Source organism: Microsporum canis, genomic scaffold (assembly GCF_000151145.1).
Source record: "Microsporum canis CBS 113480 supercont1.6 genomic scaffold, whole genome shotgun sequence".
Lineage (NCBI taxonomy): Eukaryota > Fungi > Ascomycota > Eurotiomycetes > Onygenales > Arthrodermataceae > Microsporum > Microsporum canis.
The window spans coordinates 1,488,189-1,504,358 of NW_003299164.1; the positions used below are offsets into that span (position 1 = coordinate 1,488,189).

A 16,170-nucleotide genomic window follows, 5' to 3' on the forward strand; every position below is an offset into this window, starting at 1 on the left:
CCACCCCAATGACCAGGAACCAGAACGTTGACCTCCACCCGAGAAACTGCACAAGGACGCCCCCGAGCACCGGGCCAAGTGCCGGGCCGGCCAGAGTGCCCGTCAGGACCATGCCTACATATCGCCCTCTCTCAGACACAGTCGCAATATCGGCCATCACGCCCATCGTGATCGCGATAGTCGCGCTACTTCCTGTGCTCTGCAGACAACGTAACACCAGCAGGGCGGGATAGCTGTTCTGCAACGCCAGGCCAATGTTCGCGGCCAGGTATACTCCAAATGTGGTGATGTATGCTGGTCTTCGGCCGCTTGTGTCCGCAAAGTCCCCGAAAAATGTTGGTGAAAGGGCCTGAAAGATCATATAGGTTGTCAACGTCAGGTTGATGAGGGTGTTGGAGACACCCAAGTCGTCCGCAAGAGGAGTGAGAGCCGGTAAGTAGATGGTTGTCGACAGAGGCGAGAAGACGGACGAAAATGTTGCCATCATGAGGATAAAGACCTTGGTCCTTTTGCTGAAGGAGGAATATATAGCTCCCTCAGTGCTGTGATTCTCTACGTCTCCCGTCTTGTCTGCGTCCTGAGGGGTCGTTTTCTTGTCTGCTTGCATTTCATCCTGATGGGTAGACCGAGATGCGCAACCCTCCTCATCAGAAACAACCCTTTCTGCCTTCTCCATCGTCTAGGAGCTATATATCGTTGATTAAAGAAAAAGCTGCCAAAACGATGCTCGGCCATCGTGATATTATTTATACATTATTCTTTTCAAGGGCGTACCCGCTACAGTCGGACGCCTAATTCCGTTAAATCCGCCTTTACAGTGGGAAAAAAAGAAAGAAAGCCTAGGGCGATCCCCAGTTTATGCATGTAAAACTGGGATGGCGACCCATTCTTTCCGTGACTTTCTTCTAGTGAGAATCGTTTATCCATGATGATACACGGAGGCGAGATCGTAAAACGGAGTCCCGGCAAGTCACATGAATTCGCAGACCGTATATATCCATGGGCTATAGCTTATAGGTATCTGGTCAGTCGAGGGCCCAGTAATCGGCCTGGTAGAATAGCTGTATATCTCACAGTTGTAGTAGGTCTTCAAGGCGTCTCAGGCGTCAAAAATGAAGCTGTAGTCAGAATTTCCCGATTCGGTAATTACCTTGAGAAGTCACATGTTTTGTGCTTTTCAGCTTCCTCGGCCTAGAGGAGGAAAACATCAAGGCGTCTTTCTTGTATAAAACTGTTTAAAAGACTTCATACAGATCCATGAGAGAGAGGGAAAAAACGGACTCATCATGTCTATCAGCCTCCCTCCAAACCCTGCAGTGTACCTCCTCCTGGTATCACTGCCAGCTTTGGTCCTGTCCGAGACCAAGTCCATATATATAGGCCACTGTATCTTCAAACCAGTCTCCTCCCTGGCCTTTCTTACAGGACCGCTTCTCTTAACATTCAATGAACCCTCACCCTACCGCAAACTCATCACCTGGGGCCTCTTCTTCTCTTTCATCGGAGATATACTCCTAATACCCTCGCGAAGCGAATACACCAAACGGCCCCAGACCAAAGACAAAGACAGCACCAGCCAAGAAGTTTCAATCTCCGCATCCTTTAAAGCTGGAATAGGCGCATTTGCAGCCGCTCATATAGCTTATATCCTTGCCTTTTTGAAAGATACGCAGACGATATCATGGCCTATATTCGGAAGTGTGGTGGTAGCTTCTTTGCTGGCTGCGAAGTGGTTGGGTGTTTTATACCCAAGGAGGAACCCATCTGGGTCCCTGATGAGGCCGAACGTGCTTAGTCTCTTTGTGCCTGATGATATGCGGCATCTGGTGTTTGTGTATTCGCTGATTATCGGCTGCATGGTTGGTGCTGCGCCTTCTACCGTGCCTGTGTTGCAGCTACCTTCTACCTTGTCAATGCAAAATCAGCGAGCTCTAGGGGCTGTGATGTTCGTTATTAGTGACATCTTTGTTGCCAGGGATGCTTTCGGCAAGAAACCGGCTGATAAAGGGGGATATTTTTGGCTAAGGGCGGCTGTTGGCTGGGGGCTTTATTTTTGGGGACAGATGGTTTTGGCTGGTACTGTGGTGGGAAGATAGACTCTTATTCATATATTGATATCTATAGTTATATAACCTGAGTTAAAAAGTAGTACAAGGATTCAAGCGTTATTATCATTATAACATAAAAAGGAAACAATCTATGGGCAGGAACAAGGAATAAACAATAAAAAAGTATTCATACGAACATTCAAAACATTATTTATCCGAATATTTTATGTTCGTGCGTTTTATGTTCGTGCCTTATGATGCCCCTTATACATTTAACCCAGTGCCAATATTCATATACAACGACATATCAAGAAGTAAATGTACCAAATTAAAGACGAGTAGAAGGAAATAAGAGAGATAGGCTGGGTAAATATAATATATGTGGTGAAGCAAAGGCTAGAAGGGAAGAAAGCATAGAGTATACAGGTGGCCGCACGGGAAAATATTGGACGGGGAATGAATAGGGTAGGTAGCAGGGAGGGAAATGGGTATTATAAATTAGAGAATGGCACTGATGACGTCGACGTTGATATTTTAAATTTAGGCAATACCACTCTTCTCAGGCTTGGGAATCTACCTCTCTTCTCGCGCTGGGGAGTATCCATTCGCGCGGGTGATAGATGGACATCCGATATCGCTGATGTGACAGAAGTATCATCTGTACCACCCCTGGAAGGCAGGAATCGAGATGTCCAGGCTGGCTTTTGGCTACGAGCCGGGCTCAATGGGCTCAATGGGCTCAATGGACTCAATGGGCTACTTGGGGTGGGAGTTTCATTGGTATGCCGTGTATTATTCGGTCTTGTCACGCAATCTGATGTCCGAGGGCGAGCGTGGGCGTCTTTTCCATTGCTTATAGCTTGCATTGTTAGAAGTGCCGGTCCGGTTTTTTCAACTGCACTTGGCGAGGATGGTAGGGAGATAGCAGTGTGCCCATTCGAGCGGAGAGGCCAAGAGTCGGCAACGGGCTGAGGAACCCTTTTGCTCAATCGTTTCTGGAGCTTGGGTGATATTGAGTGCCAATCATCTCCCGAGGGCTCTAAGACACGTCCATTGACAGTGATAGTTGTTGTGGACCTCGAATAATGATGGTGCGGGGGAGAGAGCGCGTTCTTAGAGGGATCCAGTTCCAGCTTTGGTCGTCTCTGCGATGTGTCTTTTCTAAGAGCGCTTTCAGGTTCAGGACTTTTGGTCATTGAATCCCTACGTCGTGGCTTAGGCTTCGGCAGCTGAAGACGGCCGAGTAACCCGCTTTTATTCTTTCCATTAAGATCAATGGGTCGGTCATGGCTTGCTGTGACAGTGGTTGTGTTTTCGGTATCCTTTGTAGCCATTAACTTTGCTAATGCGGCAGCAACGGCAGGGTCTTTCAGACTCTTCCTATTACTTTTATTTGATTTCTTCCGCCTCAAAACGTGTCTTGTAGTCTCATATTCCGAACTATCATCAAGGTCGGTTGAGTCACCCTCCACTTCATGTCTTCCCCTTGGAATACCGCGGACAGGTCGTAGATTGATAGTCTCGATATCCTCATCACTTGAATCCTCGTATCTCGACTTGAAACCCTGCCCGGGCCGTGCCCTACGAGGCTTCCCAGAAAACCTGCTCGCCTTCGTAGATTTCCCTAGACCAGTCAATGCAGAGAATCTAGACGCGGGAGTAGGAGGAGGACGCAATGTAGTCCGCATCATAGTTGGGCGACTGTCATTTGAAGAAAATGGTCGGTGATTTAGTGAATAGTCGAATGCTCGTGAAGGCAGGCCACCATCAGATAGCACTTCCATACTATTGTTAGGGCTGGCTGCTCTCATAGTTCTTCGTAGAGTATAACGGCCGGTTGGGCGGGATCGCCTTGTCCGCTTGAAGCTACTGGACGAGTCGCTTGCGTTTGACACCGTTCGTCGGGGGCGATGGACTGGAGTCACTTTGGTGTTTGTATTAATGAGTTTCTTATCGCTGGCCTCATTGGACTCCGGGATTGGGCGTAGGGTGGGTGAGTGGCAGTCGAATTGCCCAGGGGGGCTCGCGTTTGTGCTTGCATAAGATGCTGCAGTAGTAGGTGAATTTCTCGGACACTCTTCAAACAGAGGCTTCTCAGGCGGTTGAAATGAATCAGGCGCTGGCAGCGCGTCAGAGTGTTTCTCATAATTCTCAGGAGCTTCAGGCGATGGATAGGCGGAGGGAGGCTGGTATTGGGCGGTAGATTGTGACTGCGATCCCTGAGCAGCTTCGACCACAGGGGGTAATCCCTTTGTATCCCTCAACTCCGAGACCATGTCCCTTTGTTCGCTTTCTTGAGGTAGGGAATGCACTGTACTGAAGTGCTGCGGCTCGGGAGTGAGATTCACAGATCTATCAACGATCGCATCAATCGAGCCAAAACCATTCAAATCCATATCAGTAATGTCTTCATAAGCATCACTATAAACGCTGTTTCCCGAATCGGAGTCATTATCTTTCTGTTCTTGGTCGGGCAAATTACCCTCAGGTGTTGAGAAATTTGGATTGGTTTCTTCTTGAATGGGCTGGCTTTCTACCTTGGGTATTTGAGGGGAAGACTCCTCGCAGTATGCCTTTTCCTCCATGGCTGGCGTGGCAGGCTGGATGAATATTGTAGGAGTTGGGAGTAAGCGGTTTGCTGTCTCTGTTTGGCGTGATTGCGAAGTTCCGGTCTGGGCAGTTTGGTCAGGAATGCTTCCAGTTGCAGACACATTCCTGCTATCGAGACGGGGAGGGAAATAGCGTAGATCTGCTCCTTCATCGCTAAAGCTATCCTCTGATGACGAGGTGTATCCGGTGCCCTCCAATGATGTCACGACCGGAGGCAGCGGTAAATTAGGTTCTATGTTTTTGCTGGAGGTAGAAATTATTTCTCCGATTGCATGGTCAGAAGAGGAAGAAATTATTTCCGTTGCTGGCTTCGAGTCGGTTTCTATATCACTTGTCCTGGACGGTTTGCGGCCGCGTATGCTGCCAAACGACGGAAGGGCTGGGCGGGGTGTGAAGAATTGATCGAATTCATTTGAATCGTCGCCTCTGGTGTTTGGCCGAACAAGGCCGCCGTTTAACGATCTAGATAGCACATGTGCCCGAGGGCCTGAAGATATTAGTGATTCTGGGGAAGGGGGAGAGCTGTTTCCATGACCGATGACTTCTGTTTCGTCTTCAAAACTAACTTTGGCCTGTTTCTTTCTCGATTCTGCCCTCGAGCCATCGTCCGAGACTAATGAGGTCCCTTCAGATGTCTCGCTGCTGGCATTCCCGGGCTGATAAGAGAGTCTCTCGGGAGGGCTTCTGAGCATTGATTTCAATGCAGGTTTAGCTGGAGATAGAGATCTCGGCGGAGGATTGTGCAGATGTTCCTCAGATTCCGGGACCTCCAGCTGTGCGGAGAAGCGTGTGAGCCGGCTTGGGCTTGGCGAATGAGGTCTTAAGTGCGGTATGATCTGAGGGGGTAACGCAGCAGGGCCTTGGGAATGCGGTTGAGGTGCATCGTGGCGGTTGTTGCTTCGCTGCTGAGAAGGCGGTGATGGTTCAGGCTTCGAAGTAGGGAGTTTTTCACTGGCAACAAGACTTGGACTGGCTGGCCGAGGCTGTTTGTCGGTGGTATCTAGTGCTGTGTGATGTACCGGCCGTTCGTAGGGATGGTCATCCTCGCCTTCCTCCTGAAGCTCTATCACTATAGAAGGCCTCCTGGTAAGGGTAGGAGAGGGTAGTGGGCGGTGTATATCACCATGACCATCCGTCATAATTTCGCCAACAAGGGCGGAGGGGGAAGATTTGGTCGCCGTCTGTCCGGCTATCTTGTCCGTCTGCGGCTTGAGTGTAATAATATCTGACTCTATGGCAGAAAGAGGAGGCGTAGTTGATGTTTTGCCAAAGGAGCCCTCTGCAACCTGGGTGCCCTGGTCCACCTGGGGTGGTCGAAATTCCGATAGGGGCCGCCGTGTACTCCCTGGCGCCTGTTCGGAAAAGAGCTGCTGTATTCTAGGAGATGACGGGCGCCTCCTCCTGGGCGAGTCTGCCGACGCTATCGATAGCCGGGGCGAGTTTGGTCGATGCATCGGATAGGAAAAGTTAACCGAGTTTCTGCTTCCACGTCTTTCGAGATCGGATAGCCCTAAAGACGAATTCGACACGGAGCGTGGCCTACGTCCTCCGGGCGCCGCTGCTCCCTGGTAGCTTAGTAGTTCTGTGCTCCCGGCCATCGTCTGGGGAGTGGGAGAGGCTGTATAGCCACGCGGGACAGGAGGGACCGGTGTTACCTCTATTGGATTTGAAGCCGCACTCCCTGCTCGCGGGGGCAGCTGGTCTCTGAACGTCCTGTTGGTCATGGAGCAAGAGCTGCGGGTCCTTCGAAGGCCTTCATTCTTGCCGTCCGCATGAGCACTCGCCTTCGAGCTACCGACAGACGAGGTGGACTGCTTTCTCTGCAGCATACGCTTCGTCTGGACATCCTTAACGGCCGTTGGTGGGGGGGTATGGCTTCGAAGGGCGGCGGCCGCGGCGGAGGAAGATAGGCTGGGAGTCGGATTCTGGGATGCCCGAAAGGCCTGGGCGGCCGCTGTCTGAGCAGAAGGGGAGGGATTGGTATTAAGGGGCTAGAATTGACTGTTAGCCCGTCTCATGCTTGTTTTTTCCTTCCATTTATGCCGGGTTTGGCGGTAGATGGTGATACCATGGGGGGACGAATGTTGGATACTGACAGCATGGCGGACGCTCTTCTTGCGTCGAAACATTGCTGGGCTCTATGAATATGAACTCATCAAGAGAGAAACAAACACCCAGATCCGGCTTTGTCTTCCTCCTCTTATACTCTCGAATATGCAGGCTTCGTTGCTCCTGGGTGGCCTAACCTGGATGTTCCTCTCGGTCAACTGGAAGTCTGGAAGTTACAGTAGCAATGCCAGGCCTGGTAGCTATCGATAGCTCCGGCTAGCTTCGACTCAACGATATTAAAAGGACGTCTTAGCGTGCTCGAGGGAGTAATAATTGATGTATATTAAATAGATACCAAGAGCTGCGAAGGGCGAAAAAGAAGTGGCAGGCCAGTCTGTTGTACGGAGCATGATGAATGCAAGTGGAAAGTTGGATGTTCCTTTTTTTTTCTTTTTTTTTTTTTATCAAGGAAGAGAAAAAAAAACCACCAACGGCCCATCGACTTCTACCAACATTTACTTCAACGGCAAAAGGGAAGAATAGAAAAAAAAAAGGGGAAGACGGAAGAAGATAGACGGAGAGAGCGGGTAACTTGGGTTGGTAGCCTTTCTTCTACGTCTCTTCCATGGTCCATCTCAGAAGAAGCCAGGCTTTTTGCTATCTGAGCGTTGATGGAAGGCCTTGAACATGCTGCTTTTCTACCGGAACTTCGCCGATAAAGAGAATGACATATATAAACAAGTTGAATACCGGGGGTAGAGCTTCGATTTTGAAGACATAAAGATCAACACGAAAAAAAACGGCTTCGATGGCGGCGCTTCCACCTCTTCCTCTGCCCGATGGCGTCTCGTCCAGACAGCTCGATACGGCGCCTCGAGGGATATCATTCCATGTGCTCGAAGCAGGATACTCGCCCGGCCATGACAGGCCGCTTATCCTGCTGCTACACGGCTTCCCGGAGCTGGCGTTCTCGTGGCGGAAAATGATGCCTCTGCTGGCGGCTGCTGGATACTATGTCGTTGCCCCGGATCAGCGTGGCTTTGGACGCACGACCGGCTGGGATACGCGAGACTTTGACAATGTCGATCTACGTGATTTCGAAGTGACGAATCTTGTCCGGGACATGGTGGTGCTGGTGCATGCGCTCGGATACAAGAGCGTAGAGTGTGTCGTGGGACATGACTTTGGTGCCGTCGTTGCTGGCTACTGTGCGCTTGCAAGACCGGATTTCTTCAAGCGGGCAGCCTTCATGAACCATCCGTTTGTCGGGGCGCCGGATCTCTCGAGCTCTCGCGGAGGTGGGGAGGAAGATACGATACACCGGGACCTGGCGGCGTTGAATCGAAAACACTACAAGTGGTACTACTCTACACGGCAGGCGAGCTCGGACATGAACAGACCGGCCCAGGGCCTGCATGCCTTTCTACGAGGGTACTTTTACCTCAAAAGTGCTACATGGCTGCTCAACAAGCCTGTCGAGCTCCAGGCATGGACGGCCTCCGAGCTAGCAAAGATGCCGGACTACTACGTCATGCCGCTCTATGCGTCCATGCCGGAAGCCGTTGCGTTCAATGTGGCTCTGGAGACTCCTCTGCCCGTACAGGAATCGTGTGCCTGGCTGTCAGACGCGGAGCTGTCTGTTTACGTGGACGAATTCTCACGTACGGGTTTTCAGGGCGGCTTGAACTGGTACCGTGTGGCCACCTCGTCGGCTCCAGACTTCAAGCGAGATCTAGACCTGTTTGCTGGGAGAAAGATTGACTGCCCGTGTCTGTATATCGGAGGAGCAAAGGACTGGGGAACGTACCAGGTTCCCGGAGCCATAGAGAAGCTGGCCAACAGCGTCTGTGATGACTTTTGCGAGGTAATAGTCGACGATGCAGGGCATTGGCTGGCGCAGGAGAAACCTCAGGAGGTCGTCGATGCTCTCGCGGCTTTTATACATTGGCAATAGAGTTATTTATTTTTTTTAACTTGTTTGGATATCCAGGTACGGTACACAGCTACTTGTGTGGAAGTAATAATTGAAAATTAATGAAGCTCATATTATAGGATACGTTTTGTTAGGCCTAGAACTAGCATATATCAATCAATTTAATCGCATATACCACTCTTTCCCCCTCGCTAGTAAGAAAGAGATACATGGCCCATCATAACTAATGCGTTAGCTTCATGAATAGAGAGAAAAAGACTGATATGATAAAAGGAAGAACCGGCATTAATTCGACCCGGGAAACAATATGTCCAAATGCGCCCAAATACGGGCGGTTCAAACTATGCCAAACCGCAAAGGAAAGATGGGAAACTGGAAATGAAGATGACATGGGGTATAAAATACAAACAACAGCAAAAGCGAATAATAACTCCGTCGCATAAAAAGTATATCTTTTTTTTTTCATGGTTTGCTTTCGAGTTGCCTCCGAAATTACTCGGTGCATTAGAACATGATGCTAAAGTAGTATCCGGCGAGGATAAGTGGCATCACACCGAGAGCGGTGAAAATTGCCGTGGTATGAGCAGCGTTGGTTGGCTTATCTGGGATGGCATAGATGGTGCTGGCAGTGATGTTGGTCGAGTTGAAGCAGTTATCTCTTGTGACTGGCTCGACGTCTTCAGGTTCAGCAAAGGTGATGTCGACACACTGGTTGAACAACCGAGTTAGCATAAAGGTACCCATGGACAAAAGAGGGGGACGATCAAAGCATACATTGTAGAGCACGGCACCGTGGCGAGCTGCTTCAACAACCTGGATAGTAGCATTATCGCCTACTTTGACGCTGATGTTGGCAGGTAGTGGAACCTGGGGTAGACAGAACGTTCCTGGATACGGCGCAACGGTAGGACCGGTGATCTGGAACGGAGGAACCATAGGAAGACTCATGTTCAATGGTGTTGTCCCCATTCCAAGGTTTACGTAAATGAGGGCGGTTTTGTGGCCGGGGAACCATCCAGGCTGGAACGAGAGGGCACCACCGTTGACTGGCCATTTGGTCCGGTTTGTACTGGTGACCGTTCCGCCGCCTATTTGAGGGCTGGCCGTTAGCCAGTGAACCAGAGATGACGAGTGAGGAAGAAAATGGTACTAACATGGATAGATCCATTGCATTCCGTAAGGATATAGAAGCTCTGAACTGTTCGCTCTGATCGCAACACCGGCACCATTAGTCTCATCGACCGTTCCATTGCTATGCAAGTTGTTTTCTCTCCATCCGGGGTAAACGATGACGGTGTGGCCTTTGGCAGCGATGGTGGCAAAGACGAGGGTCAGGAACACCCCGAGGAAGGGTCCTAACGAGAAATGCGGCCGCATGATGTGTATAGATGTGTTCTTATCCGACTAGAAATGAAGAATCGAGGCCCCTCTTGCGAACGAGCGTCAGGCTCCCAGCGTTGGAGAATGGTAGGTTCGAGGAGGAATAGTCAATATGTCTCCAGAAGCGTTCAAAATGAGGAGAAAGAGAGGCTGTATAGGCGCCGGCTCAAGTCAAGATAGTTATATCGACTTTTGGATGAAGGCTTTTTGAGGGAAGGGCTGCGGAAGCGGTCGCAGCGGCACCGTATGGGGGCGGGCAGGGTGACTTGCGACAGGGATATACATAGAAAGTACCAGCATCAAGGGGAACACATCTATATTTCTTCCCAAGGGTTCAGCCAATAGAACAGACCTATCCAGCTTGGTGGAAATGTTGGGCGGTTAAAAGATGTGAAGACATTGGCATAAGAGCTGTGATCACAGCTCGAGCCCAGGGTCTGCAGTCGGCCCCTTTGTCTCGTCAAGCCGAATCCCTCTCCCTCTCTTCTTTCTCTGCAGCCTCAATGATGATGGGCCAGCAGCGAGAGGGTCGAACCGCCCGGGTTAAGCTCACGAATTGGAGGCAGCCCTTGCAAGCCATCGACGGCTTCTGATTCGTTTGCAGCATGGATGCGATGTGATTGCAAAGGCGAAGCTGCAGCAACTAATCACGGCCGTGCAGCGTAAACTCCCTGCTGGCTCTTCCTATTCGCCAGAACCGATCATCGCCGAAGCGCCCCCATAATACTAACATGCAAGAGGTTTCTTTTCTTCTTCCGGCTGCTTCGCCTTGTCTGGTCATTTTCGTTCTTTTTCGCCATCAAGAGCAGTTGTCTTAGTCGTGGGAAGAAGTATATAATATGGCACCGTCTGAGCCGAGTGATCATACATACGAGACTTCTCACCCACAGTTCGTTATGAATAAAAATGTGCTCCTCCGTATTTGTCGATCGTGTTGAAGTGCCTGCTTGAGTTAGCGCCTGGGTGGGTCTCAGTAATAATAGAAACTGCCACATACATACTATAATATGCCACAAGCCTCTGACAAGGACTAGGGAGTCTCCTGCAGGGACCTTTCGGGGCTTCTCACATAATCAGAGCTTACTATTCATTGCCCCTTTGAAGCCGGATTCATGGGTTGATGGACCTCCCTCCGTAGCTGGTGAACTGCCCATCATATTTGTGTTCATGCCAGAGAACTCCGTACAGACTATCTTCATGAAAATGTTGTGTTGTACCGTTGAGCATAAAACCTAGTCTCTCTCCATCTTCAGCCCATCTAAAGATGCGGGCTTGTAATTGCAACCTGGCTGACAAGTCTTGCATTTGTTAATGTATGGATAGTCTGAACTCCCTCACGACTGATATTTCTGGGCCGTACTCGAGGATGTAGAACGTAGATTATATTTTGCCAAATAGTCAGAGGCCAAAAAAGAAAACTAACACAGCATTGATAGTAGTTATAGGAGTAAGGGGCAGTTGGGTGAAATAGTCCCGCATGCCTTTTCTTCATGCCGTCGACATTGTATCCTCCATACTATGAAGTATTTCTGTCGCATTCGGAGTCGAGGAAAGGTTGATTCCTGTACTTATGGTCCGCACCACTGATTTCCTAGTCTTCTAGACCAGTATCTGAAGTTCTGAACGCTGCCACCATCCTTGGCAGGTATTTAATTTCGATGATTCGGGTGACTGCTGTGTTGGAGGTGGTAGGATGATTTCCCTGGAGTATAGAGGTCCTGAAAACTTGATCCGAGGCTTTGCCTATCATCATGGGGATGGAATTCAGTGGAGAGGCCCCGGATCTCTTCCACATTCCGCCAGTACGCCAGGAACAGAGACCACAATAGCAACTATCAGAGTTTTCCAGTGTTTCATCTGCTGCTCCATGCTAGATAGAAGATCGTTTCTAGACTCTGCCCAAGGTAGGCTATCAAACGAAGAAAACTCAGCAGAACAGATGTGCGGATCCAGCCTCGACAAATATTCCAGCCGTTCATGTGAACGCCAATCGTCCATGTGAAGGAGGTAAGATATTGCTTATCATCTAAGCGATCTTTAGCGTCAGCTTGCTTTTGCCCATTGTTTTTTTTTATAGATGGGTGTTTCGGGTATTTCCGTCCTGTAGTTGTGTTCTTGACTGAAGCCACGCTTCTGCAGCTTGTCCATCTAGTGCCTGGTTAGAAGAGCTAGCGGCCCGTCTGACGGGGGGACCATCCATGAAGGGAGAAAAAAAAAAGGTTTCCCTTCTCTTCATATCTGCATGGAATGTTCGTGGGCGTCTAGCGTGGGCTTGGTGCTGGATTTTGGGTTGACCTTGGCGGGTTCGCGGCTCAGGATGGGAAGTCTGACGGGCCATGGGGCCTCCTGTCTGTGCATGTGCGAGCCATGCTTCGAGGCTATCCAGGTTAAAGGATTATACATAGTACATTACATGGCTTATCCGTTCATCCAAGGATGCTTGTTCGTGATAGCGAAACTAGTGAACTGCTTAAAAGTGTTTACATGGGATGGGGTGGTTGTTCAAGCGCACTAGGCCGGATGCGGAACTCTACAGTAGTTAAATAGTTTAACATGTCGAAAAAAAAGAGAGCAAAACGAACATCGTCGTCTTTACGAGATAGATATCCCATCATGCCTCGTCGAAGGCCAAGAAGAGAAGGCCAGCTACCCCGTAGGCGCATGAATATCCAAGATGACGACGGCTGGACTCATGTGACTAGCGGGAGGGGGAAAATCAATGATATCAGACGAGACCAAGCCACCGCTCACTCGCTGCGAGACGAGTTGGTGCCCGCAGAGATACCAGAAGGCCTGACGCTGAAGAAGCTACTCGAGCAATACGAATCCCACAGGCAAAAGTGGCTAGAATCCCACACCTGGAAGACCCTGAGAAGCTCCATCGAGAAGAACGAGAAATCCTTTGAGGCAACAGAGATTGCGAACAGCGTGTGTATCGCACTAGGAAGCCCCAGTGGATTTCTACGTGGCGGCCTCGTTGACCGAAGGAGCGTCTCTCTATTCCAGTTGGCTGCCTTCAAGTCCATGGTTGATGTGCTCTGTACGTTTGCAGTCTTTCCTGTACGTTGTGTGAGCGCGCGTTGTTGGTGTGTGGCGCAAAAGAAAACATGGTCTGACGTTAAAGGATTACTTATCCCACCACAGCTGGACCTGATTCATCAGCGAAAGTTGGAAGATGCTATGCCCAAGATCCGGTTTTTAATACCCTTGACACCGAGCTGCTGGAATCATTGGATATCGAGGTGGTGAGAGATTCAAGTGCGTTTGGGATGGTGAATGAGAAGACCTTTCTATTCGCTCCGGGGACAGAGAGGATGCATCTTCTCGAGCTCCTCCCACTTAATCCCGTCGTGTTTTTCGGCGGCCCACTCGAGAGCAGTCACTCGTGCGTTTACCTTTTTCTGTTTTCATGTTTCTTTTGCTTATGCACGCTGCATCAAACATACTAATACTTTTTCGTTTTCAACAGACCAGAGGAGGAGAGCACCGTTCTCACGAGCTTTACGCAGAGGATGCAGTCAGTGCGTCTCCCGGAGTTCGAACCGAATACGGCACCGTTCTGGGGAACGAGTCTGTTCTGGCGAGCAGGCTGACTCGTCAACAAATGGGCCTTCAGCTAGCCTCTGCCCATACAGCCCCTCTACCAATACCGAGACACGCATAATAACAGATGATACTTTTGCATATTAATATCGCCTCTATTATAACGGAGCTAACGGGATTTGACGGGAATCGTGACTTTATGCCTGGGCCGCAGCAAGGAAAGGAAAAAAAAAAAAACAAAGGGATCTACCAAGAACTGCCATCATTGTTCGCCACGTTTAGGATTTTTCTTTCGCACAGCAGATATACATGCAACTCCCGCCGGGCGTGTGTCTCTGGAGCATGGGCATGAGAGGGTCTTCTTTGAGCTTCGACGAAGGCAAAAAAAAAAGGAGAGTGGCATCCAACTCTCTGTCCATGTCTTCCAACAAGATAGATCCCAAGGCACACTCATCAACCTACCGTTAACTCGATCAGTCTCATGCCGCCGCCGGGTCTCTTTTAAATATAAACCAACATCCTAAAAAGGGGACGACGCCATCTCGCACAGATTGCGCGAACGACCGTCCATTCGCTCCCGCGCCCCCGGAACCATCCAGGCCAGGATCGAAGGGGACTGGCATTTCATGAACAAGCTGCTGTGAGCTCCAAAACACTCTTCTTCCTTGCCACTTCTTAACTACTCTATACTTGTGTATTCACACTTCTTGAGGCTCAGGGCCTTGGCGCAAGTGGATACGGCGAAGAACCATGGCCTTTTCTTGCACGCAGTTGGACCATACACACGCCTTGAACAAACCATGTCGAAGCAAAAGAAAACGGCCCCCCCCCCCTACAAGGGGAAAAAGAAGAAAAAAGACTAACAGGTTCCATTTTTCTTCCTTTTCCCACACACACGCACACACCCATCCCCATGCACGGCCATGGAAGAGAATGTCAGGTTCTCCCCCGCGTGCTGCCCGGCCTCTTGATCCAGGACAACCACATTGTTCAGGGAAGCACGAACGAAATAAGGGGCTGGTCGATTCCTTGTCCTTTGTTGGATGTTTAGTTTGGATCCAAGCAAGGATAACTATACAATGTAGGTACGAAGTATATATGCTGCGGCGTTGGAGCTGCCAACAGCCTGAACTGGCCTCTGGAGCTACCCATGCGCCCCCTGCCGCCGTTTTCGTGCTACTATAATAGTATGTACTTCTGGGAGAAAAGTGAGAAAGGTGTAGCGAGAAGAGGGTGTGGGCGAGCTAAAGTGAGTAGTCAGGCTAAAGGAGCTAGAACTAAGCTTCCGGAGGTATTTTTTTTAAGATCTGACGGGGGATTTCTCCCTTGTACAAGTAACCAGAGTCGAACAGGTCCGAGGAGTCGAGGAGTCGAGTCGAGGGGCGAGAGGGAGGGCGAGAAGAGGATCCAGGGTTTAAAAGCATATCTCTTATCTTCCTTGCTGCGGTTGTACGATGTCGACTGCTGTTAATACGAAGGGGTCTCATCGACATCTGCGCAGATCAACATTACTTAATTACACCTTACATAGTACATCTTATTACATACCTTAGCTAAAGGGAAAAAAGAAGGAAGATGCAGAGATTTACTAACCGCAGCTGCATTCCCGAAAGCGGAACATCGCTTATGGCACTGCATGCGAGTACGTAAGTAATTAAAAAAAAGGGGGTTCAGAATTTTTTTTTTATTCTTTTTCTAGTCGAATGAGATGTTTAAAGGGCGAAGTTGTACTGTGTATGTAATATCCAACTGGATCACCTCGTACAGCACATGCGGTACGACCTCTGGGATGAATACGAGGACAGCGAGACGGTACATACTTACGTACTATATGTAGGTTGAAGGTAATACAGCATGGGCATCGCATAGCATAAACACGCACACTCCAGATGGAGAGAGGCAGGACACGCATAGCATAAAATAGAGTAGGGTGCCTACTCTTGCGGATGGACGGGTGGCAGGCGGATGGCTGGGAGGAAGAAGAAATGAAGGGTGAAGATGCAGGATATTAACTCCATCGGGCGATTCGAGGCGAAGCAAGTTGAAGAGAGAGAAGGGAAAAAAAGCAAGTTACGGAAAAAGGAAAAGCAGGAGAGAGGAAGAAGAAGTGGAAGAGATGAATGAGAGAGAAGAGAGCGGGATATTACATATGTATTACATTATTATTATTACATGATATGGTGTATAGCCGATGGAGATGCAGTGGCACCCGACGCGAGGTGACTGATATTTGTCTCTGCGAGTTACACTGAGGCTGAGTCGGAGTCGGAGTCGTCGTGCCAGTCGTCGTCGTCGTGCCAGCGTGAGTGGTGGTGTGTCTGGTCCGGCTCATGTGAGTGACGCGCGAAGAGGGCGAAGGGTGACGGTGATGTTGGTTGGTCACACAGCTGTCTCGGCTAGTTGGGTGGAAGTAGGTAGTCATGGTAAAAGCGTACGGTGGTAAGACGGCTACGGTGGTGAGCTCGCGTTGCCGAAGAAATGACGGTGAACGGAAGAAGGAGGCGTTGAATCCGGTTTGATCTCTCGCGCGCTCGTCTGACTTGCCCATCATCTTGTAACGAGCGTGTCATGTCATGTTTGGTTTTAGTCAGCGGCAAAACAAGGAGC

The 16,170-nt window shown here is 49.8% G+C and overlaps 7 protein-coding genes across 7 annotated transcripts in view; 3 read left to right on the plus strand and 4 right to left on the minus strand.

Annotated features, from left to right (window-relative positions):
* MCYG_06685 (Aqr1p) overlaps positions 1 to 676 on the minus strand; it is a gene marked incomplete at both ends in the record, with an annotated part of 1,638 nt that extends 962 nt beyond the window's left edge. Inside the window, one exon of the mRNA XM_002844675.1 lies at positions 14 to 676. Coding sequence (XP_002844721.1) covers positions 14 to 676 — 663 coding nt within the window. The remainder of the gene's footprint in view (positions 1 to 13) is intronic.
* A 610-nt stretch (positions 677 to 1,286) lies between these two features.
* Positions 1,287 to 2,096, plus strand: MCYG_06686 (YhhN domain-containing protein; the record flags this gene model as incomplete). The annotated part of the gene is made up of 1 exon (XM_002844676.1): positions 1,287 to 2,096. The coding sequence occupies one exon, from the start codon at positions 1,287 to 1,289 to the stop codon at positions 2,094 to 2,096; it is 810 nt and encodes a 269-aa protein (XP_002844722.1).
* Positions 2,097 to 2,539: 443 nt separating this feature from the next.
* Positions 2,540 to 6,787, minus strand: MCYG_06687 (conserved hypothetical protein; the record flags this gene model as incomplete). The annotated part of the gene is made up of 2 exons (XM_002844677.1): positions 2,540 to 6,616; positions 6,755 to 6,787. 2 exons carry the CDS (start codon positions 6,785 to 6,787, stop codon positions 2,540 to 2,542), a joined length of 4,110 nt encoding a protein of 1,369 aa, XP_002844723.1.
* A 728-nt stretch (positions 6,788 to 7,515) lies between these two features.
* Positions 7,516 to 8,661, plus strand: MCYG_06688 (epoxide hydrolase; the record flags this gene model as incomplete). The annotated part of the gene is made up of 1 exon (XM_002844678.1): positions 7,516 to 8,661. The coding sequence occupies one exon, from the start codon at positions 7,516 to 7,518 to the stop codon at positions 8,659 to 8,661; it is 1,146 nt and encodes a 381-aa protein (XP_002844724.1).
* Positions 8,662 to 9,144: 483 nt separating this feature from the next.
* Positions 9,145 to 10,017, minus strand: MCYG_06689 (conserved hypothetical protein; the record flags this gene model as incomplete). The annotated part of the gene is made up of 3 exons (XM_002844679.1): positions 9,145 to 9,348; positions 9,415 to 9,728; positions 9,795 to 10,017. The coding sequence occupies 3 exons, from the start codon at positions 10,015 to 10,017 to the stop codon at positions 9,145 to 9,147; spliced, it is 741 nt and encodes a 246-aa protein (XP_002844725.1).
* A 503-nt stretch (positions 10,018 to 10,520) lies between these two features.
* MCYG_06690 (uncharacterized protein) lies at positions 10,521 to 11,219 on the minus strand (the record flags this gene model as incomplete). Its single annotated transcript, XM_002844680.1, has 3 exons — positions 10,521 to 10,663; positions 10,889 to 10,963; positions 11,105 to 11,219. The coding sequence occupies 3 exons, from the start codon at positions 11,217 to 11,219 to the stop codon at positions 10,521 to 10,523; spliced, it is 333 nt and encodes a 110-aa protein (XP_002844726.1).
* A 1,414-nt stretch (positions 11,220 to 12,633) lies between these two features.
* On the plus strand, positions 12,634 to 13,684 carry MCYG_06691 (conserved hypothetical protein; the record flags this gene model as incomplete). The annotated part of the gene is made up of 3 exons (XM_002844681.1): positions 12,634 to 13,060; positions 13,165 to 13,405; positions 13,495 to 13,684. 3 exons carry the CDS (start codon positions 12,634 to 12,636, stop codon positions 13,682 to 13,684), a joined length of 858 nt encoding a protein of 285 aa, XP_002844727.1.
* Between the last annotated feature and the right edge of the window lie 2,486 nt (positions 13,685 to 16,170).